Below are 25494 nucleotides of genomic sequence, written 5' to 3'. Positions count from 1 at the left end.
AATATAGAAGTTAGTTACGTAAGTTAATCTGTAAATTACGTCATAACCAAATTTATAGACATCCATTTAGCAAAAGAAAAGTAAAATTTTTATGCAAATTTTGTTTACTTATTCAATGACGGTGAGCCAAAATAAAAGCTGCATTAACTAAAAAAAGATCAGAAACTAAATAAAAAAAAACAAGTTTTTTAAATTGAAAGTAAAGAGCGACATTAAAACTTAAAACGAACAGAAATTATTCCGTATATGAAAGGGGATGTCCCCTCCTCAACGCCTCGCTCTTTACGCTAAAGTTTTACTCTGTCTCACAAATTTATTTCTTAAAACAATAAAACAACAATCAACAGAATCGAACGCTTGCTCATAATCTTTAAAACGGATGACTGAAGTTGTTTGATAACTCAGGCAATTCTCAACTATTAGCTGAGGAGTGAATATTTGGTCGAGACATCCTTTACCTTTTCTAAAACCGCACTGTTCTTCACTTAAAACTTTGTCTTTTACCATCTCTTTACCATCTCTCAGTCCAAAACATATCATATTACTGTACTAAGCAATTTGCCACATACAGAGACAAGGCTAATGCCTCAATAATTACCGTACTTACTTTTACCACCTTTCTCATACAGTGGTTTAATTAGGGTTTCCCTATAATCGCTAGGTACTAGGTACTTTAAAAAAAATTACATTCTTAATCTTTGGTAACTTATTTCTAACCTCAGAGCCACCATATTTAAGAAACTCATTTGCAACCCTATCAGCACCTGGGGCTTTATTATTTTTTAATCATTTTGGTGCCGTCACTAATTCTTCCACATAAAATAAATCTTCCTTCACATCGGATATCACAAAATTTTGCATTTTCCTCTACAACTTTTCCTGCAACTGTATCTCGGTTTAACACATTCTCAAAATGTTCTGCCCTTCTTTCTTTAACTCTTTCCTCATTACTAATTGCGGCCCAGTTCCTATCAAACAGTTCGTGGTAACGAGTAAGTAAGGAGCGACCCGACTCAATGGTAACCGAAACTCTAAAAAATGAAATTTTAATACAAATAGATACATCAAAAGAATCAACTTCAATGCTGATTTCAAATATATAAGTTTTATCAAGTTTAGTCTTACCCATCAAAAGTTACGCGCCTGAGAAAATTTGGCTGATTTTAGAAAAAGGGGGAAAGACCCCCTAAAAGTTATAGAACCTTAATGAAAATCACACCATCATATTCAGCGTATCAGAGAACCCTACTGTAGAGGTTTCAAGGACCTGTCTAAGAAAATGTGGAATTTTGCATTTTTTGCCAGAAGAAAAATCACGGATGCATGTTTATTCGTTTTTGTTTTTTTTTCAGGGGTGATCGTATCATCCCAATGATCCTAAAGTATCGCGGGAGGGCTCATTCGAACAGAAATTAAAAGTTCTAGTGCCCTTTTTAAGTGACCAAAAAGATGGAGGGCAACTAGGCCCCCTCCCACGCTCATTTTTTTGCCTAAGTCACCCGAGCAAAATTTTGAGAAAGCCATTTTGTTCAGCATGGTCGAAAATCTGATAATTATGTCTTTTAGGATGACTTAATCCCCTGAAGTCCCCGGGGGGAGGGCTGAAAGTTATGAACTTTATCCAATGTTAGCATATACTATTGGTTATTGGGCAGTATACAGACGTTTGCAGGGGGAATTTTTGCTGGTAGGTGGGGGGGGGGGTTGGGGATTATAAGGAAGGATTTTTCCATGAAGGAATTTTTCATGGGGGAAGGGACATTGCTATGAAGGGGGCGCCGGATTTCCCAGCATCATTAAAGAAAAAGATAAGAAATTAAATAAATTAGAAAACAAGTTTTTCAACTGAAAGTAAGGAGCAACGTCAAAACTTAAAACGAACAGAAAATATTACGTATATGATTGGGCTCACCCCCTAGTCAATACCTCGTTCTTTAAGCCAAAGATTTTTTAGTACTTTCATAAGAGCTATTTAATCTAATTAACGGCCTTTGTGATTAAGGGGATATTTTTAAAGAATTGGAAGAAAATTCGAACTTTAGCTTAAATTGCAAGGTATTGACTAGGGGCGAACCCCTTAATATACGTATTAAAAATCTATGAATATGGAAGTTCGTTACGTAAGTTAATCAATAAGTTACGTATATTTATTACTAATTAAAACGTTCGTAAATAAAATTAAACAAGTTTCGAGAAAGCCATTTAACCAAATAAAATTAAAATTAATATTCAAATTTTGTTTTAATTATTCATGTACGGTTAGCCAAAATAAAAACCTGAATTAATTCAAAAACGTTCAAAAATTAAATAAAAAAAAAATTTTTTTTTTAACTGAAAGAAAGGAACGACGTTAAAACTTAAAACGAACATAAATTATTCTGTATATAAAAGGGGCTGTCCCCTCCTCAACGTCTCGCTCTTTACGCTAAAGTTTGACTTTCTCACAACTCTATTTTTTTAAACAATAAAAACCTTTAGCGTAAAGAGCGAGACGTTGAGGAGGGGGCAGCCTCTTTCATATTCTAGCAATGATTCGCTACTCTTCTATGCCTATCACTGTTTAATTGTATATACACGTAAAAAAAAATGCAAAATTGCTGCCCTAGAAGCTATTTTTTGTTATGTTTTAAATATGCATAGAGTCTGCAATTTATGTATTCTGCAGTCAATGGTGTGCTCTTACGCTAAGGTGGTAGACGTAATAAATATTTTTGTAATGAAAATAATGATAAGAAGGAAGCAAGTAGAGTATTTATAAAAATAAGTCATTCTTACTAGATTTAGGCTCGATTTCCACTTCAAATTTTTCTTTTTTCACAATTCCAAGCATCTTTCCAGTATAGAGGATGGAATCAATTCGAAGAATAGCTGTAATGGAATGTCGTTTGCTTTCACTTCTATTAGTAACCACCAAGTCTGCCCTAGAATTGTCAGTTCTTGGTTTTTAACACATTATAATAATCTTTCAGAGCTTGAGATAAATTTGTAGTAAATACTATAAGTTTCAAACAGTTCGTGGTAACGAACTGTAAGTAAGGAGCAACCAGGCTCAATAGTAACCGAAGCTCTAAAAAACGGAAGTTTGATACAAATAGATTCATCAAAAGAAGAGGATATTTATAATTATTTTAAATATATAAGTTTCATCAAGTTTAGTCTAACCCATCAAAAGTTACGAGCCTAAGAAAATTTGCCCTATTTTCGAAAAAAGGGCGAAAGACACCCTAAAAGTCATAGAATCATAATAAAACTCAGACCATTAGGTTTAATGTATCAGAGTACCCTACTATAAAGGCTTCAAGCTCCTATCTGCACAAATGTGGAATTTTCTATTTTTTGCCAGAACAAAGATCACGGATGCGTGTTCGTTTGTTTTTTTTGTTTTGTTTTTCCCAGGGGTCATCGTATCGACCCAGTGGTACTAGAATTTTTTGAGAGAGCTCATTTGAACGGAAACTAAAAGTTCTATTGCCACTTTTACGTGACCAAAACATTGGAGGTCAACTAGACCCCTCCCACGCTCATTTTTCCCAGAGTCACCGGATGAAAATTTTGAGATAACCATTTTGTTCAGCAGTTGAAAAATCTAATAACTATTTCTTTGAGGACGACTTAATCCTCCACAGTCCCCAGGGGAAGGGCTGAAAGTTAAGAACTTTGCCCGTTGTTTGTATATAGTATTGGTTATTGATAAGTATACATATTTTTTCATGGGAGGGTTTTTTCTGGGGTGGGGGGTCTGGGCAATTGGGTTACGTGGGAGGATCTTTCCATGAAAGAATTTTTCACGGAGGAAGATAATTTCCATGAAGGGGATGCCGGGTTTCCCAGCATTATTTAAAAAACAATCATAAATTAAATAAAAAACAAGTTTTTTCAACTTGTTGAAAAAACTTGTTGAAAAGAAAGTAAGGAGTCACATTAAAACTTAAAACGAACAGAAATTATTCCGTATATGAGGGGGTTCGTCCCCTCCTCAATACTTCGCTATTTATGCTAAAGTATTTTTAATAATTTCAGAAGAGCTGTTTATTCTAATTAAACGGCCTTTGTGATTCAGGGTCATTCTTGAAGGATTGGAGCAAAATTTGGACTTTAGCGTAAACAGCGAGGTATTGAAGAGGGGGCTAACCCCACATATTACTTATATGAGGAATTTCTCCCCCTCTGATTGTCTGATTTTCATTAATGTTCTTTAACTTTTAGGGAGTATTTTTCCCCTTTTTTAGAAAATCAGGCAAATTTTCTTAGGGTCGTAACCTTTTTATGAGTAACACAAAACTTAATGAACCTTATATATTTGGAATCAGCATAACAAGCCGGAATTGGGAATCATTCATCCGATATATCTTTGGATATCAAAATTCAGTCCTGTAGAGTTTCAGTTATGAGTTTCGCCACTCCGTACTTACCGTTCGTTACCACGAACTGTTTGATAAGTATAGTTCTAGCTAAATCATAAAAAAGATTGTAGCGCAAAGTTTTTCTTTAAGTTTTCAAATGACAGAAAATTACGTGCATGTTATCTATCTGACGACATACAATAAGGGGGAGTGAAATAAATAAATGACAATAAAAAAAAGTGACTAATTATCTTCATTTTTTTACCTAAAGGGAAGAGATCTAGAATCATTGGTAAGATCAATGAATTGTGGACAAAATAACTATATCTACTTTAAATAAAAAAAAAGTTCTCATTCAAACGTATAAAGTGAAATTATTTTTCATTTAATAGGTGCTACCGTTTCGGCGAATCGTCACAAACACGAAACGCCATAACATCAAACCGTCAGAAGCTCGAACCGTCATAACATCTAAAAAAAATTTATAAGTTTATATAATAGTAATCAGTATATCAAACAGTTCGTGGTAACGAACTGTAAGTAGGCTAAGGAGCGAACCGGCTCAATGGTAACCGAGACTAAAAAAAACGGAATTTTGATACCAATAGATACACCAAAAGAATCAGATTTTAATGTTGATTTCAAATATATAAGTTTCATCAAGTTTAGTCTTACCCCTCAAAAGTTACGCTGAGAAAATTTGGCTGATTTTAGAAAAAAGGGAGAAAGACCCTCTATAAGCTATAGAACCTTAATGAAAATCACAACATCATATTCAGCGTATCAGATAACCCCACTGTAGAGGTTTCTAGCACCTATCTACAAAAATGTGGAATTTGCATTTTGTGCCAGAAGAAAGATCACGGATGCATGTTTATTATTTTTTTTTCCCCCAGGAGTGATCCTATCGACCCAGTGGTCCTAGAATATCGTGAGAGGGCTCATTGGAGCGGAAATTAGAAGTTCTAGTGCCTTTTTTACGTGACCGAAAAATGGAGGGCAACTAGGCCCCCTCCTACGCTAATTTTTTCCCGAATTCACCCGATCAAACTTTTGAGATAGTAATTTTGTTCAGCATGGTCGAAAATATGATAACTATGTCTTTTAGGATGACTTAATCCCCCAAAGTCCTCAGGGGGAGGGCTGAAAGTTTATGAACTTTACCCAATATTAACATATAGTATTGGTTATTGGGAAGTATACAGACATTTTCAGGGGGATTTTTCTGGTAAGTAGGGGGGGGGGGCGGGGTTTATGTGGGAAGATCTTTCCATGAAGGAGGTTTTCATGGGGGAAGGGACATTGCTATAAAGGGGGCACCGCATTTCCTAGCATTATTAAAGAAAAAGATCAGAAATTAAACAAAAAAAAACAACAAGTTTTTCAACTGAAAGTAAGAAGCAACACCAAAAATTAAAACGAACAGAAAATATTACGTATATGATCGAGTTCACCCCCTAGTCAATACTTCGCTCTTTAAGAAAAAGATTTTTTAGTACTTTCATGAGAGCTATTTATTCTAATTAATTAAAAAAAACTTTTTCCAGAAAGTAAGTTTTTCAAAGAATAGTAAAAAACTCCATTAAACAAAAAATGAGCAAAAATAAAATCAAATAATCTACCAAGCATGAAACTACCACAAACCAGCATCGATAAATAAATGAAACCCAAAACGAACAGAAATTACAATAAATAACCGAGTCAAACTCAAAACGAGCAGAAATTAACATAAGTTTGGCGCAAAACCCCTATGCCTTCCCAAGGCCAGAACAAAATTTGCACTATACTGGAGGCTTGGGTTGTGACAGCTCCTCCCCCTCTCAATGAATACGATGCGGTTTGATCGTATTAAGTCACTTTTCACTTTCATTATATAAACTAACTCATTTTTAATGAAAGCAGTTTCGTATTTGACTCTAATTTTACTGCTGTCATTCGGATACCCTAAGGTTTGGCTTTATTCAAATCTCCTGGCTTTTTCATTGTGCATATGCTGAGAAAAAGGAAAAAAATCTTAATAACGAGCAAAACAGCAGAGAGAGAGAGAGAGAGAGAGAGAGAGAGAGAGAGAGAGAGAGAGAGAGAGAGAGAGAGAGAGAGAGAGAGAGAGAGAGAGAGAGAGAGAGAGAGAGAGAGAGAGAGAGAGGATTTTTTGTTTATAGAATTGTAAAGCCTATGAACACGTTCACTGGAAGACTGGAACTATCTGTTTACGGGGTTTAACCTTGATTTATCTAACGTTAAAATTAGTTAAACTCCTTCTTTTATGCTTAGGTCTTATAAATTCAGTTTTGAGTCTGAGTACTGTTTGAGTTTTTTATACATAGTTAAGTCACAAGTACAAGCTTAGCGTCTGAGTTCGATTCACGTTAATGCTCTTCGATTCTTGGTTTGAGTTCTCGAGTTTGAATTTATGCACTATTTAAGAACGGAATTTTGATTGGGTGGTTTATGCAAGCCCTTTTTATCTACTCCCCCCCCCCCACACCAAAAAAAAATCCATGTATCAGGGTAATTACGGCTGTGCCAGTTTTTTTTTGTTTATTGTTTGACACTTTTTTTCTTGATATTTCAGTTGTTAACTTGTCCAATGGGCGAGAACTTAATTTTTATTTATGTGATTTCTCGAAAAAAGATTCATTTGAATACCTATATAAAGTGAATGCCATATTTTTCTACAAGTGCAAGGATTGTACTCCTTTTTAACATTGTTCTACCAATAAGAGAAGGAAGTTTGGCAACTCAGGTTCAAGACTAAAGTAAATCAAATAATCACTCTTTTCCTTGTCGAAAATCATGAAATTCGGTGACCAGAGTGAAAATTTGACTTCTGTTCAGGACAACCAAATTTGGTGAGGGCATTTTTGAAAGCACTATTTCTGGTTCTTTTAATTGAAAGAAACAACAACACAGATTAAATATTCGTTTAAAAATCCCCTCCCCCTTATATTTTTATGAATTAGTACCAGTCCTCCCATCAGAACATGGAATAATATATGTTAATAACTATGTAAATACCTTCGTAGACGTTTGGATGTTAGAACCCAAGCTTACTTTATAGTTTCACCAATAATAAAATCATCCAATGAAATCAGCTCAAATTGAATGTCTTCTATTGCTTGATTCAGGTAGATGCGCGTGAAGTGTGATTCAGACTGCCGTAGTGCTCTAAGAACAACTTCCCTCTCTTCAGCTGAGTTTTCCTTGAACTTATAACGATCTGTAACATCACTACGGCCAAATTTACCAACACTTTTTGTGCTGACATTTAATCCAATGCTAGAACACAACAAAAATAAATAAATTGTGCTCTTAGGTGCTTTATAAGCTAAGTGTTTAATGCGTAATTCATTTAAGTAGCATTTTTAAAGTTTTTTTTTTGGGGGGGAGGGAGACTTTCCGGTTTATTATTTTAGAATAATATTTGATAGAATGGAAAATTTCGAGCAATATAGCAATTAATTTATATCTCACTATATTAAAAAAAATTGAAGGGACGAGTTGCGAAGAAAATAAGGAATCAAGATAAAAATAAAATCAATCAAGTTGGTAAAAAAAAACTTAGCAAAGCTACAAAAGTTTTAAAATGACAAACTTCGACAAACCCTTGTTCAAATATTTACCGTTAACTCTTGAATACTAAAACTTCGCGTGATTTTTCTATTCTGAGGCAACACTCAATCGCACTCTGTTCTTTGGCCTTTTTTTTGCTTAATTTGAGAGTTGCTTTCTTTAAGTTCTATTAAGTGTTTTTTTAAATGATGATTCTTTAAGTAAGGAGAGTGAAAATAAAATCTGATTGTTTGAACTGGTTAAAAGGAAATTGAGTTCTTTAAGTGCTGCTTTCTTTAAGTTCCATTAAGTGCTGCTTTCTTAAGTAACGATAGTGGAGTAAGGAGTACCGAATATAAAGAAAAAACAAGAAACGTGATAAAAAACGAAAGGAACAAAGAATAAGCTAAAACATACCGTCTCAAACGACTTGAGAATGGGACAGCTTTTCTATAAGCGTCTAGTTGTCTTTGAAAATCAAGACATAATTAATCTTAATGTTTAGCGACAAAAAGCGTTCTGAACTAGATTTAAAAGTTTAACTTCCTCATTTAGAAGTCAAACGTGGCATTAATGATGATAATTTATTAGGCTATAGCTCTACAAACTTCAGAAGTTGAAACAACCCATGAGCAATATTAGAAAATTACGGTTTCTAGATGTGAGACCTTATATGAGACCAAAAAATTATGGTTTCCTCAAATTAGACCTTAAATAGGTCACGAGGGTAATAAATGTTTTGTGATGATTTTCTTGGTGCTTTAACTTATCCCAAAATAACTTATCTGACATGGCTGTTAGCCGTAATCTCAACATTCTTTTGCGTAAATATACAATTAACTTTGCTCTTTTGATAATTCTAGGTAAAATTCCTTGATAAAATTCTGAAGCTGAAAATCCTTCATAACGGGAATTCTGAACAAGAACGATGAGATAACTTCATTTATTGTGTTCATTATGGAGTTTCTCTTGTGCACTAAGAAAAAAATAGAATCATTTACTTAAATCATGCTCGCATACAAACTCAAAGGCTCATCCTACATCAAAGGCTCATCCTGAATCTTTTAGTCATACTCAAGGGTTTATCCTAGAATTTCAAAACAAAAATTTTACCAGTAGTATAATAAGCCAAAATCAAAATGTTCAGGCTCTGAAACAAACTTTATTTAAGCATTTTATTATTCCCCAGCATCCTTTAGCTCTCCAGTAGGCTATCTCTCTATTCCCCGGAAAAATATTCTTCTTTTTTAATTTTTTGGCTTCAATGCCTATTATTCTATCATGATAAAAAACCTTAATCATCTTTCAAATGATGAAAAACAGATACCTGCTTTCCAAGACAGTTTGATTACTCACTCGGATGTTTGTTTATGTAAAAACTTCAGACCTCTCTCCGTGTCTCTCCAGAAGACGCGATCGGCGTTAACTTCAGCAAATACGAAACAGGTGTCATAATGCTTACGAATTTCACCCCTTTTAACAGCTTTCACAGAGGTTGGACCACACTGAAATAAGCCTTCAGATGCTTCTTGTGGGGTTCCATCAATCACTTGCCAACCATCATAATCACCAGGGGCAAGATCAGGTCTTTTCATCCAGACTTCATTCCAAACATGGTAATTCCTTAAAAATAGTGTAAAAATAGCGAGAGGACATACCAGAAGCCAATTGGGATAGCGGACAGTTTTAAACACGAGAACTATTGTTCCTGTTTTGAAACGAATCAGGTGTTAAGATACCTGGGCTATTTGTTTTCCAAAAGATTAGGAATAATATGATAGACTTAAGGAAATACTGTATACCAATTAAATTAAAGCACAACCTCTTTTTTTCTCTAATTTCTGTTTGCGGATTTTCAAGAGGGTGATTTTGATTTCAGGATAAAAATTTTGAATTTCTTAATCGAAATTTTTTCTATAGTTAGTAAAGCCCAATTATGCCAGTGTAAACCTTCTCTTTATATGCCGACTTGCCAAATTTCTCTATGATAGTCGAGAACATTAGCTTCGAGATAAGGTCCTTATTGAATAACGTTAAAAGCACACACATACAATAAAGTGATGGTAAAAGATAAGCGTCCGGTTGAGGCAAAGGTGAAATATGGACTAATTTCTAAAGCACACACTTTGCCCGAACTCCTCTGGATTGGAAGTTGCATGGATTGGCTATTTAGCTACATACAAATCAACCCTGGGAACAGTTTCGTTCCCACGGATTGGTATGGCCATAGAAACCTCCTGGTAGGGACATTCACTGACATATTAGCGAGTAGAACCCATTAGAGATTAGACTCCTAGAATGACAATTAGAGTTGAGACTCTCCCAGATATACTTACACTAGAGAGTATCTTATCCGCCTATTTGTGTCACGAAAGGCTAGTATTATTCTAAGGATTTCTGAAGGCCTCTAGTTAAAAGCAGCTATTTTGCTGCTATGGCTGCACAACTGGTGATAAATTGCCTGTTTTACTATATGTAATTATAATCAGCGTTTTTATGCTGGAACATTAGTTTTTATCCTACGACTTTCCAATTTTGATAACCCAAGCAAGCAGCATCAGGGATTATCTTTAAATTACAAAATTATAAGAGATGGAGCATGCTGAGGGGTGGTGGCAATGTACTGCCACTATAACTGAGTTCATTTTTTTTTTTATAGCGGTGTGAGTAGAATGGCCCCTATTGACACGATCCCTCACCCCTGCTGCCATCTACAATTTAGTTTAATGCTGACGGGACATAATTTATTCAAGGATTATCGATCTGTTGTTGTTTGGCCACGTGTAATGACATGAGGGGTGATTTACATAATCGGCGGGGAAATTATTGATTCACGAAGGGGGAATTTTATGAAACATTATGGCTTCTTTAATCTTAGGTCTGAGGGATAAACGTTCTTTAGGTCAGAGAGAAAAATTAATATTCTATTTTTAAATAGGGCTTCATTGATCTATAGTGTCAGGAATAATAAATGACATCACTTGTTATCTTGGAATTATGAGGGAGTCTAAAGAGATATAAATTCTATTTTTAAATACGGCTTCATTGATTTACATAATCGGCGGGGAAATTATTGATTCACGAAGCGGGAATTAAGAAACATTATGGCTTCTTTAATCTTAGGTCTGAGGGATAAACATTCTTTAGGTCAGAGAGAAAAATTAATATTTTATTTTTAAATGGTGCTTCATTGATCGTTAGTGTCAGGAATTATAAATGACATCACTTGTTATCTTGGAATTATGTGGGAGTCTAAAGAGATAGAAATTCTATTTTTAAATACTTCTTCACGGAGCTTTAAGTCGGAGAGATAAATTGATATTCTAACGAAACCTTAATAGTTTAGCTAGGAAAATTTATGAGATGAAGAGATTAACGTTGGAAAGGGTTTCCTAGAAATTTGAAATGTGAAAGCACAGAGATGCCAAAAAACAAAAGGAACACGCAGAAATTACTTTTAGGGGATTATTTGGGCGAAACGGTTTTAGACAGCTTATGGAATTATTTCGGCGAAACCGTTAGAGACGATGATTTAAAAGATGATTTAAAAGAAGATTTTAGAAGAGGTTTTGAGTGTGGTCGTTATAATACACAAGTTCTATTTTAACAGTGTTGTGAGGTCCCCTACCCCAAGCTCCCAAAGGGCCACCGGCACCCCCAAAGGCCCACCCCAGACCCCCAAAGGCCCTCCCCGGGCCCCCCAAAGGCCCATCGAGCTCCCAAAAGACCAACGGGGTCCCAAAGGTCCTCCACCGGTCCCCAAATGTCCCCCAGACTCCCAACTGGCCCCCCGGACCCCAAAAGGCCCTCCCCCGGCCCCCAAAGGTCCACCGGGCTCCCAAAGGACCAAACGGTCCTCAAGTGCCCCCCAGCCCCCCAAAGGCCCTCCCGGTGCCCCAAAGGCCCCCCCCGGTCCCCAAAGGTCCCCCCGGGCCAGAGAAGCACCGCCGGGATGCGCCGTGGGCCAGGAAAGCGCCGCAGGATGTGCCGCAGGGATGCGCCGCGGGTCAGGAAAGCACCGCAGGATGTGCCGCAGGGATGCGCCGCGGGTCAGGAAAGCGCCGCGGGGGATGCGCCGCAGGGAGGCACCGCAGGAAAGCGCCGCAGGGATGCACCGCAAAAAAAGTAAACTAAAAAGTAAAAATTTCGAAATATAATCCCCCAAACGCCCCCCTCAGACCCCCAAAGGCCCTCCCCTGGTCCTCCAAGGGCCCCCGGACTCCCAAAGGGCCCACCGGCCCCCCACGGGTCCCCCAAACACCCTCCCTGGGCCCCCAACGAGCCCCCTCTCTATTTTTTTTTAAGACTTTTTTATGACGTTATAACATCTGGTATGAAAAAGTTCCATTCATAAAGTACGTCCTACACCCATTTTTACCTCACCCCGATCCACCTCCCGAAATCATTAATAATTTCTTGAATTTTTTAAAATGGTATTTTTTTAAATCTTTTATTTATCTCGAAATGACATGAAATATGCTTACGGCTCTACAAATTGTACTCTGTGCTTGTTCATGGACATGACGTGGCTTTCCCACTGGTACTCTATGTCAGGTTATCGACACTACCTAGTTTATTGCATGCATTAAATCAGTATTTTTTACGCAGTGTAATGATAAACACACAATTCATATCTGTAAAAAAGTGAGTATGAATTATTCGACGAACGTATGTGCACATGATAAAATCATTGTCGTATTGAATGCTGAAAAGGAGAAATACATGAACTATGAAACGAGTGCAAGCGGTAACACTATTGGAAATGTATGCATGCGTTGTCATGACAGCGAGAAGTTAGATTTCTTTGGAGTACCCAAGAATTTCAATCGTGTAAACGGTGGATATGCAAGAGTATCATTACCAGAGAAATTAGTGCTCAAAGAGAATGCAAACTTAAAAATAAGTGTCGATAATCAGGGACAACTCCGTGCTAAGGTTTCTTGTAATATATGACCTGTCGATAAATCATGGTATTCACTGTCCAGGTTTCACATATTATAGAGAATCAGAGGAAGACGAGGGACATAATCATGCACCAATGCCAGTAATCAAATCAATTCTACACGCCTAAAATGCCATTTATTCACAAATAATGTGACAATAGACAGTGAAATCACAGGCAGAATAAAAAGGACATTAGCAGACAATATCATCAATGAATATAAAGATGAATTGACGGAAAGCGAAGCGCAAGTGTACTAATAATGTGTAATAATGTATTTAACGTATTTTTATATTAATATTCTACATGTCATTATTTCATTAAAAATATTTTATGCATTATTTTGTTAAATGTACATTATTTTAGGGTATGCTAGAACGTCAAACGTTAAGAATATCTATTAAAAAGGTCAGAGATGAAAGAAAAAGAATTTTTAGAGATAAAGATACTACTAGCAGGCTCAATTTTTCATATAAAATATAAAAGTTCAAGATCTCTTCTGAATTTTACCAAAGAACAAAATTCACTTCTAATTTCACCAGAGAAAATAAAAAGCTTCCACTTCAGTTTTAAGTTCACCGAGACATAAAAAATTTAAAGTTCACTTCTAAATTTTTCTGTAGAAGATATGAAAAGTTATGCTATGATTATGATTATTTTCCATGGAGATAAAAAGTTTCACTTTAATTCTAAATTTTCTTAAATTCAATTCCGACCTTTCTCAAAGAGTCAAATTTAAAGTTCTGTTCCAAATATTTTCCCGGAAGACGAAAAGTTCAACTTCGATTCTGAAATTTTCTCAATGAAAATGAAATAAGCTATTGATCATTTCTGTTTTCCCAAAATAATATAAAAAATTGTCCGCTGCAGTTCAGATTTTTTTCAAACAGATTACTAAATTTTAGATACTGTTCCAAATTCTTCATTTAAGTTAAAAAAGTTCAGGTTCTCTTCAGTATTTTATCAATTAAAGTTAAATAAGTTACTGTTCAATTCTAATTCCACCAGAGAAAATAAAAAGCTTCCACTGCAGTTTTAAGTTCACCAAGACATAAAAAATTTTAGGTTCAATTCTAAATTTTTCCCTAGAAGATAGGAAAAGTTATCCTATGATTGTGATTATTTTCCATGGAGATAAAAAGTTTCACTTTAATTCTAAATTATCTTCAATTCAATTCCGACCTTTCTCAAAGACTCAAATTTAAAGTTCTGTTCCAAATATTTTCCCGGAAGACGAAAAGTTCAACTTCGTTTCTGAATTTCCTCACTGAAAATGAAATAAGTCATGTATCATGTCTATTGTCCCAAAATAAATATAAAAATGCTCTGCTTCAGTTCAGATTTTTCTCAAACAGATGAAAGAATTCTGAATAGTTTTCAAAATTTTTCATAGAAGTTCAAAAAGTTCAAGTTATCTTCAGAATTTGAACAAAGAACACAATTCAAATCTAATTTCACCAGAGAAAATAAAAGCTTCCACGTCAGTTTTAAGTTCACCAAGACATAAAAAATTTAAAGTCCAGTTCTAAATTTTTCCATAGAAGATAGGAAAAGTTATACTATGATTGTGATTATTTTCCAGTGAAGATAAAAAGTTTCACTTTAATTCTAATTTTCTTAAATCCTGAAATGACACGAAATATGCTTACGGCTCTGCCAATCGTACTTTGTGCTTGTTCATGGACACGACGCGGCTTTCCCACTGGTACTCTATGGCAGGTTATCGACACTACCTAGTTTATTGCATGCATTAAATCAGTATTTTTTACGCAGTGGAAGGATAAACACACAGTTCATACCTGTAAAAAAGTGAGGATGAATTATTCGACGAACGTATGTGCACATGATAAAATCATTGTCGTATTGAATACTGACAAGGAGAAATACCTGAGCTATGAAACGAGTGCAAGCGGTAACACTATTGGAAATGTATGCATGCGTTGTCATGACAGCGAGAAGTTAGATTTCTTTGGACTATCGAAATCATTCAAAATTGCTCAAGGTGGATATGCGAGAGTGAGAGCACTAGAGATGATAGTGCTAAAGGAGAATGCCAACTTAAAAATAATTGTCGATGATCGGGGACAACTCCTTGCTTACAGTTCTGGTAGCACGATACCTATTGATAGATCCTATTCCCATCGTTTTGGTATTACTATTCAAATGAAAGCAAAGAAGAAAAGAAAGGCCTACTGCTGCACTAGTGTAAGAAATCATATCATGTCTACCTGCCAGAACTGCCATCTATGTAAAAATAATGTGAGAAGAGACAGTGAAATCACAGGTAGAATAAAAAGGACATTAGCAGACAATATTATCAATGAATATAAAGATGAATTGACGGAAAGTGAAGCGCAAGTGTACTAATAATGAGTAATAATGCATTTAACGTATTTTTATATTAATATTCTACATCTCATTATTTCATTAAAAATATTTTATGCGTTCTTTTGTTAATTGTTCATTATTTTAGGGTATGCTAGAACTTCAAACGTTAAGAATATCTATTAAAAAGGTCAGAGATGAAAGAAAAATTGAATTTTTAGAGATAAAGATACTACTAGCAGGCTAAATGTTTCATAGAAGATAGAAAAGTTCAAGATCTCTTCTGAATTTTACCAAAGAACACAATTCACTTCTAATTTCACGAGAGAAAATAAAAAGCTTCCACTTCAGTTTTAAGTTCACCAATACTTAAAATATTTAAAGTTCACTTCTAAATTTTTCTGTAGAAGATAGGAAAAGTTATGCTATGATTGTGATTATTTTCCATGGAGATAAAAAGTTTCACTTAAATTCTAAATTTTCTTAAATTCAATTCCAACCTTTCTCAAAGAGTCAAATTTAAAGTTCCGTTCCAAATATTTTCCCGGAAGAAGAAAAGTTCAACTTCGATTCTGAATTTCCTCAATGAAAATGAAATAAGTTATTGATCATTTCTATTCGCACAAAATAATATAAAAATTTCTAGTTCAATTTAAAATTTTCTCAATGAAGTGGAGAAAAGTTCATGTTCTCTACTGAACTTTAACAAAGAACACAATTCAATTCTAATTTCTACAGAGAAAATAAAAATCTTCCACTTCAGTTCTTTATTTCACAAAAGACATAAAGAAATTTATAGTCCAATTCTAAATTTTTCGGTGGAGGATAGAAAAAGTAATACCATACTTGTGAATATTTTCTCGGAAGATAAAAAGTTCTAGTTAAATTTAAAATTTTCTCAACGAAGTGAAGAAAAGTTCAAGTTCTCTTCTGAACTTTACCAAAGAACACACATCAATTCTAATTTTCCAGAGAAAATAACAATCTTCCACTTCAGTTTTAAGTTCCCCAAAGAAATAAAGAAATTTAAAGTTCTATTCTAAATTTTTAGATGTAAGATAGAAAAATTAATACTATGACTGCGATTGTTTTCCATGAAGATAAAAAGTTTCATATTATTTATAATTTTTCTTAAATTCAGTTCTGATTTTTCTCAAAGAGATGAAAAATTTAAAGTTATCTTCCAAATTTTTCATAGGAGATAGAAAAAGTTATACATTGATTGTGAATATTCAACATGAAGATAAGGAACGCCACTTTAATTCAGAGTTTTCTCGAAGAAGTGCAAATTGTTTAAGTTCTCTTCTGAATTTTCTTAAAGAAGAGAAAAAAGTTAACTCAATTCTGAATTTTAACAATGAAAATGAAAAAACCTTCCACTTCAGTTCTTAATTTCTCAAAGACATAAAAAATTTAAAGTTCAGTTCTAAATTTTTCTGTAGAAGATAGGAAAAGTTATACTATGATTGTGATTATTTTCCAGTGAAGATAAAAAGTTTCACTTTAATTCTAATTTTCTTAAGTTCACTACCGATTTTTTTCAAAGAGATCAAAAATTTAAAGTTCTGTTCCAAATTTTTCATAGAAGATAGAAAAAGTAATACTATGACTACGATTGTTTTCCATGAAGATCAAAAGTTTCACATTATTTATAATTTTTCCTAAATTAAGTTCTGATTTTTCTCAAGAGATTAAAAATTTAAAGTTATGTTCAAAATTTTTCATAGAAGATAGAAAAAGTTATACATTGATTGTGAATATTCAACATGAAGATAAGGAACTCCAATTTAATTCTGAGTTTTCTCGAAGAAGCGCAAATTGTTCAAGTTCTCTTCTGAATTTTCTTAAAGAAGAGAAAAAGTTAACTCAATTCTGAATTTTACCAATGAAAATGAAAAAACCTTCCACTTCAGTTCTTAATTTCTCAAAGACATAAAAAATTCAAAGTCCAGTTCTAAATTTTTCTGTAGAAGATAGGAAAAGTTATATTATGATTGTGATTATTTTCCTGTGAAGATAAAAAGTGTCACTTTAATTCTAATTTTCTTAAATTCACTACCGTTTTTTTGCAGAGATGAAAAATTTAAAGTTCTGATCTAAATTTTCCATGGAAGATAGGAAAATCTATAATTTGATTTGAAAATTAACCAAGAAGATAAAGAGACTCACTTTAATTCTGAGTTTTCTCGAAGAAGTGCAAAATGTTCAAGTTCTCTTCTGAACTTCTTAAAGAAGTGAAAAAAGTTAGCTCAATTCTGAATTTTACCAATGAAATGAAAAAAGCTTCCACTTCAGTTCTTAATTCCTTAAAGACATAAAAAATTCAAAGTTCTCTTATAATTTTTCCAAGAAAATAAAAAGGCTACAATTCAGTTCTGTTTTTTTTTTCTCAAAGAGACGAAAAATTTAAAGTTCATTTCTAATTTTAAATTAAATTTTAGCTCCTTTCGCCACATGGATATACCCATCAAATTTTTAAATTAGAAAATGAGTGAATCGGTCTGTTATTAAAGACACTCGTTCAAACTCATTCATCTAATCTTCAAAACAATAGGTTAGGTTAGGTATAAATATATATTAATAAATAAATAGAAACATTCCTACATGTTTAAGTTAGGTTAGGTTAGGTTAACTTATCATGAGTGCTCATGATAGCTTAACCTAACCTTTTCCGGCGAGTATGGTTAGGTTACGTTAGACTAGATTAAGTTAGGTTAGATTAGGCTAGGTTAGGTTAGGTTAGCCTACGTACGCTTCACTTAGGTTAGCTTAGGTTAGGTGAGAGACATGCAACAAGTTAGGTGTATGATTAGGTTAGGTTAGGTTAGATTAAGTTAGGTTGGGTTAAGTTAGGTTAGGCTAGGTTAGCCTACTTTCGCGCGCGTACGTAGGCTAACCTGGCCTAACCTAACTTAACCCAACCTAACTTAATCTAACCTAACCTACCCTAATCATACACCTAACTTTTTGCATGTCTCTCACCTGACCTAAGCTAACCTAAGTGAAGTGTACGTAGGCTAATCTATCCTAACCTAGTCTAATCTAACCGAACTTAATCTAGTCTAACGTAACCTAACCATACTCGCCTGAAAAGATTAGGTTAACCTATCATGAGCACTCATGATATGTTAACCTAACCTAACTTAAACATGTAGGAATGTTTCTATTTATTTATTAATATTTATTTATACCTAACCTAACCTATTGTTTTGAAGGTTAGATGAACGAGTTTGAACGATTGTCTTTAATAATAGAACGAGTCACTAATTTTCTAATTTAAAAATTGGATGGGTAAATTCATGTGACAAAGGGAGCTAAAATTTAATTTAAAATTAGAAAAGATCTTTAAATTTTTCATCTCTTTGAGAAAAAAACCAGTACTGAAGTGGAGCTTTTTTATTTTCTTGGAGAAATTAGAAGAGAACTTTGAATTTTGTATGTCTTTGAGGAATTAAGAACTGAAGTGGAAGCTTTTTTCATTTCATTGGTAAAATTCAGAATTGAGCTAACTTTTTCACTTCTTTAAGAAAATTCAGAAGAGAACTTGAACATTTTTCACGTCTTCGAGAAAACTTAGAATTAAAGTGATTCTCATTATCTTCATGTCAAACTTTAATATCAAATTATAACTTTTCTATCTTCCATGAAACATTTAGATCAGAGATTTAAATTTTTTATCTCTTTGAAAAAAAACGGTAGTTCATTTATTAAATTTAGAATTAATTTGAAACTGTTTATCTTAGCAGGAAAATAAACAAACAATTAGTATAACTTTTCCTATCTTCTACAGAAAAAATTAGAACTGGACTTTAAATTTTTTATGTCTTTGAGAAATTAAGAACTGAAGTGGAAGGTTTTTTTCATTTTCATTGGTAAAATTCAGAATTGATTTAACTTTTTTCTCTTCTTTAAGAAAATTCAGAAGAGAACTTGAACAATTTGCACTTCTTCGAGAAAACTCAGAATTAAATTGGAGTTCCTTATCTTCATATTGAATATTCACAATCAATGTATAACTTTTTCTATCTTCTATGAAAAATTTGGAACAGAACTTTAAATTTTTCATCTCTTTGAGAAATATCAGAATTGAATTTAGGAAAAATTATAAATAATGTGAAACTTTTGATCTTCATGGAAAACAATCGTAGTCAAAGTATAACTTTTTCTATCTTCTATGAAAAATTTGGAACAGAACTTTAAATTTTTCATCTCTGCAAAAAATCGGTAGTGAACTTAAGAAAATTAGAATTAAAGTGAAACTTTTTATTTTCACTGGAAAATAATCACAATCATAGTATAACTTTTCCTATCTTCTACAGAAAAATTTAGAACTGGACTTTAAATTTTTTATGTCTTTGAGAAATTAAGAACTGAAGTGGAAGGTTTTTTCATTTTCATTGGTAAAATTCAGAATTGAGTTAACTTTTTTCTCTTCTTTAAGAAAATTCAGAAGAGAACTTAAACAATTTGCACTTCTTCGAGAAAACTCAGAATTAAATTGGAGTTCCTTATCTTCATGTTGAATATTCACAATCAATTTATAACTTTTTCTATCTTCTATGAAAAATTTGGAACAGAACTTTAAATTTTTCATCTCTTTGAGAAAAATCAGAACTGAATTTAAGAAAAATTATAAATAATGTGAAACTTTTGATCTTCATGGAAAACAATCGCAGTCGTAGTATTACTTTTTCTATCTTACATCTAAAAATTTAGAATAGAACTTTAAATTTCTTTATTTCTTTGGGGAACTTAAAACTGAAGTGGAAGATTTTTATTTTCTCTGGAGAAATTAGAATTGAGGTGTGTTCTTTGGTAAAGTTCAGAAGAGAACTTGAACTTTTCTTCACTTCGTTGAGAAAATTTTAAATTGAACTAGAACTTTATATCTTCCGAAAAAATATTCACAAGTATGGTATTACTTTTTCTATCGTCCACCGAAAAATTTAGAATTGGACTATAAATTTCTTTATGTCTTTTGTGAAATAAAGAACTGAAGTGGAAGATTTTTATTTTCTCTGTAGAAATTAGAATTGAATTGTGTTCTTTGTTAAAGTTCAGTAGAGAACATGAGCTTTTCTCCACTTCATTGAGAAAATTTTAAATTGAACTAGAAATTTTTGTATTATTTTGTGCAAATAGAAATTATCAATAACTTATTTCATTTTCATTGAGAAAATTCAGAATCGAAGTTGAACTTTTCTTCTTCCGGGAAAATATTTGGGACGGAACTTTAAATTTGACTCTTTGAGAAAGGTCGGAATTGAATTTAACAAAATTTAGAATTAAAGTGAAACTTTATATCTCCATGGAAACAAATCACAATCATAGCATAAATTTTCCTATCTTCTACAGAAAAATTTAGAAGTTAACTTTAAATTTTTTAAGTTTTGGTGAACTTAAAACTGAAGTGGAAGCTTTTTATTTTCTCTGGTGAAATTAGAAGTGAATTGTGTTCTTTGGTAAAATTCAGAAGAGAACTTGAACTTTTCTATCTTCTATGAAACATTGAGTCTGCTAGTAGTATCTTTATCTCTAAAAATTCAATTTTTCTTTCATCTCTGACCTTTTTAATAGATATTCTGAACGTTTGACGTTCTAGCATACCCTAAAATAATTAACACTTAACAAAATAATGAATAAAATATTTTTAATGAAATAATGATATGTAGAATATTAATATAAAAATACGTTAAATACATTATTACACATTATTAGTACACTTGCGCTTCACTTTCCGTCAATTCATCTTTATATTCATTGATGATATTGTCTGCTAATGTCTTTTTTATTCTGCCTGTGATTTCATTGTCTATTCTCACATTATTTTTACATAGATGGCAGTTCTGGTAGGTAGACATGATATGATTTATTACACTAGTGCAGCAGTAGGCCTTTCTTTTCTTCTTTGCTTTCATTTGAATAGTAATACCAGAACGATGGGAATAGGATCTATCAATAGGTATCGTGCTACCAGAACTGTAAGCAAGGAGTTGTCCCCGATCATCAACAATTATTTTTAAGTTGGCATTCTCCTTTAGCACTATCATCTCTGGTGCTCTGACTCTCGCATATCCACTATGAGCAATTTTGAATGATTTCGATAGTCCAAAGAAATCTAACTTCTCGCTGTCATGACAACGCATGCATACATTTCCAATAGTGTTACCGCTTGCACTCGTTTCATAGTTCAGGTATTTCTCCTTGTCAGCATTCAATACGACAATGATTTTATCATGTGCACATGCGTTTGTCGAATAATTCATCTTCACTTTTTTACAGATATGAATTGTGTGTTTATCCTTCCACTGCGTAGAAAATACTGATTTAATGCATGCAATAAACTAGGTAGTGTCGATAACCTGCCATAGAGTACCAGTCAGAAAGCCGCGTCGTGTCTAAGAACAAGCACAGAGTACGATTGGTAGAGCCGTAAGCATATTTCGTGTCATTTCAGGATTTAAGAAAATTAGAATTAAAGTGAAACTTTTTATCTTCACTGGAAAATAATCACAATCATAGTGTAACTTTTCCTATCTTCTATTGAAAAATGGAGAAATGAACTTTAAATTTCTTATGTTTTGGTGTACATAAAACTGAGGTGGAAGCCTTTTATTTTCTCTGGTGAAATTATAATTGAATTGTGTTGTTTGGTAAAATTATGAAGATAACTTGAACTTTTTTAAATTCTATGAAAAATTTGGAACCGTATTTTAAATTTTTTCATCTGTTTGAGAAAAATCTGAACTGAAGTGGGAAATTTTTATATTTATTTTGGGAAAATAGAAATGATCAATAACTTATTTCCTTTTCATTGAGAAAATTCAGAATCGAAGTTGAACTTTTCTTCTTCCGGGAAAATATTTAGAACAGAACTTTAAATTTGACTCTTTGAGAAAGGTTGGAATTGAATTGAAGATAATTTAGAATTAAAGTGAAACTTTTTATCTCCATGGAAAATAATCACAATCATAGCATAACTTTTCCTATCTTCTACGGAAAAATTTAGAAGTGAACCTAAAATTTTTTATGTCTTGGTGAACTTAAAACTGACGTGGAAGCTTTTTATTTTCTCTGGTTAAATTAGAATTGATCAGTAACTTATTTCATTTTAATTGATAAAATTAAGAAGAGAACTTGAACTTTTATATATTCTATGAAAAATTTGGAACAGTATTTAAAATTTTTTCATCTGTTTGAGAAAAATCTGAACTGAAGTAGAAAATTTTTATATTATTTTGGGAAAATAGAAATGATCAATAGCTTATTTCATTTTCATTGAGAAAATTTCAGAATCGAAGTTGAACTTTTCGTCTTCCGGGAAAATATTTGGAACAGAACTTTAAATTTGACTCTTTAAGAAAGGTCGGAATTGAATTTATAAAAATTTAGAATTAAAGTGAAACTTTTTATCTCCATGGAAAATAATCATAATCATAGCATAACTTTTCCTATCTTCTACAGAAAAATTTAGAAGTGAACTTTAAATTTTTTATGTATCGGTGAACTTAAAACTGAAGTGGAAGCTTTTTATTTTCTCTGGTGAAATTAGAAGTGAATTGTGTTCTTTGGTAAAATTCAGAAGAGATCTTGAACTTTTCTATCTTCTATGAAACATTGAGCCTGCTAGTAGTATCTTTATCTCTAAAAATTCTTTTTATTTCATCTCTGACCTTCTCAATAGATATTCTTAACGTTTGAAGTTCTAGCATACCCTAAAATAATGAACAATTAACAAAATAACGCATAAAATATTTTAAATGAAATAATGACATGTAGAATATTAATATAAAAATACGTTAAATACATTATTACACATTATTAGTACACTTGCGCTTCACTTTCCGTCAATTCATCTTTATATTCATTGATGATATTGTCTGCTAATGTCCTTTTTATTCTGCCTGTGATTTCACGGGCTACTGTCACATTATTTTTACATATATGCCAGTTTTGGCATATTGACAAGATATGATTAATGACATTATTGCAGGAGTATGCTTGTCTTTTCCTTCTTGTTCTCTTTAAAATGCTAATACCGGAAAGATGACGATAGGATTTATCAACAGGTAATGTGTTACCAGAAACTCTAGTAAAGAGTTGTCCCCGAGCATCGACAATTATTTTTAAGTTTGCATTCTCTTTGAGCACTAATTTCTCTGGTAATGATACTCTTGCATATCCACCGTTTACACGATTGAAATTCTTGGGTACTCCAAAGAAATCTAACTTCTCGCTGTCATGACAACGCATGCATACATTTCCAATAGTGTTACCGTTTGCACTCGTTTCATAGCTCAGGTATTTCTCCTTGTCAGTATTCAATACGACGCTGATTTTTTCATGTTCATATACTATCGTCGAATAATTCATACTCCCTGTTTTACAGATATTAAATGTGTGTTTATCCTTCCACTGCGTAAAAATACTGATTTAATGCATAAAATAAACTAGGTAGTGTCGATAACCTGTCATAGAGTACCAGTGGTAGAGCCACGGCGTGTCTATGAACAAGCGCAGAGAAGGATTGGTAGAGTCGTAAGCATAATTCATGTCATTTTAGGATACGTAAAAAAGTTAAAAAAATACCATTTTAAAAAATTAAAGAAAGTATTTAAGAATTGGGGAGGGGACTCTTTGAGGTTGGAAAATGGGTTTATTAATGACATTATTAATGTAACTTTTTCATAAAAGATATAAAAAACCAATAAAAAAGTATTTAAAAAAAATGGAGAGGGGACTCTTTGGGGGGCCCAGGGAGGGTGTTTGGGGGACCCTTGGTGGGCCGGTTGCCCCGTTGGGAGCCCGGGGGACCTTTGACGACCAGGGGAGGGCCTTTGGGGGTCTGAGGAGGGCGTTTGGGGGATAACATTTCGAATTTTTTACTTTTTAGTTTACTTTTTTTGCGGTGCATCCCTGCGGCGCATCCTGCGGCGCTTTCCTGCGGTGCATCCCTGCGGCGCATCGCCCGCGGCGCTTTCCTGACCCGCGAAGCATCCCCTGCGGCACATCCTGCGGCGCTTTCCTGACCCGCTGCGCATCCCTGCGGCACATCCTGCGGCGCTTTCCTGGCCCACGGCGGATCCCGGCGGCGCTTCTCTGGCCCAGGGGGACCTTTGGGGACCGGGTGGGGCCTTTGGGGCACAGGGTGGTCCTTTGGGGGTCGGGGGTGCACTTGAGGACCGTTTAGTCCTTTGGGAGCCGGGGGGACCGTGGGGGACCGGAGGTGGACCTTGGCAGGGCGGTGGAGCCAGGTGGGAGCCTGGGGGACAGTTGGGAACCGGTGGAGGGCCGTTGGGACCCTGTTGGTCTTTTGGGAGCTCGATGGGCCTTTAGGGGGCCCGGGGAAGGCCTTTGGGGGTCTGGGGTGGGGCTTTGGGGGCGCCGGTGGCCCTTTGGGAGCTTGGGGTAGGGGACCTCACAACACTGTTCAAATGGAACTTGTGTATTATAACGACCACCCTCAAAACCTCTTCTAAAACCTTCTTTAAAATCTTCTTTTAAATCATCGTCTCTAACGGTTTCGCCGAAATAATTCCATAAGCTGTCTAAAACCGTTTCGCCCAAATAATCCCCTAAAAGTAATTTCTGTGTGTTCCTTTTGTTTTTTGGCATATCTGTGCTTTCACATTTCAAATTTCTAGGAAACCCTTTCCTACGTTAATCTCTTCATCTCATAAATTTTCCTAGCTAAACTATTAAGGTTTCGTTAGAATATCAATTTATCTCTCCGACTTAAAGCTCCGTGAAGCCGTATTTAAAAATAGAATTTCTATCTCTTTAGACTCCCACATAATTCCAAGATAACAAGTGATGTCATTTATAATTCCTGACACTAACGATCAATGAAGCCCTATTTAAAAATAGAATATTAATTTTTCTCTCTGACCTAAAGAACGTTTATCTCTCAGACCTAAGATTAAAGAAGCCATAATGTTTCTTAATTCCCCCTTCGTGAATCAATAATTTCCCCGCCGATTATGTAAATCAAAGAAGCCGTATTTAAAAATAGAATTTCTATCTCTTTAGACTCCCGCATAATTCCAAGATAACAAGTGATGTTATTTATAATCCCTGACACTAAAGATCAATGAAGCCCTATTTAAAAATAGAATATTAATTTTTCTCTCTGACCTAAAGAACGTTTATCCCTCAGACCTAAGATTAAAGAAGCCATAATGTTTCATAATTCCCCCTTCGTGAATCAATAATTTCCCCGCCGATTATGTAAATCACCCCTCATGTTATTACACGTGGCCAAACAACAACAGATCGATAATCCTTGAATAAATTATGTCCCGTCAGCATTAAACTAAATTGTAGATGGCAGCA

At 34.0% G+C, this 25494-nt stretch overlaps 1 protein-coding gene across 1 annotated transcript in view; it reads right to left on the bottom strand.

Moving 5' to 3' along the window:
* Positions 1-25494, bottom strand: part of LOC148945874 (annulin-like) — a 218068-nt gene that overhangs the window by 100005 nt on the left and 92569 nt on the right. Inside the window, exons 7-9 of the mRNA XM_089097538.1 lie at positions 9252-9518; positions 7398-7622; positions 2776-2921 (exon numbers count right to left, since the gene is read on the bottom strand). Of these exons, the coding sequence (XP_088953664.1) occupies positions 2776-2921; positions 7398-7622; positions 9252-9518 (638 nt within the window). The remainder of the gene's footprint in view (positions 1-2775; positions 2922-7397; positions 7623-9251; positions 9519-25494) is intronic.

This window comes from Artemia sp. Qi Xiang Cuo, chromosome 12 (genome assembly GCF_049724085.1).
Source record: "Artemia sp. Qi Xiang Cuo chromosome 12, ASM4972408v1, whole genome shotgun sequence".
NCBI classification, from domain to species: domain Eukaryota; kingdom Metazoa; phylum Arthropoda; class Branchiopoda; order Anostraca; family Artemiidae; genus Artemia; species Artemia sp. Qi Xiang Cuo.
Note: the sequence above shows the minus strand (reverse complement) of the source record. Positions and strands in the feature narration are given on the sequence as shown.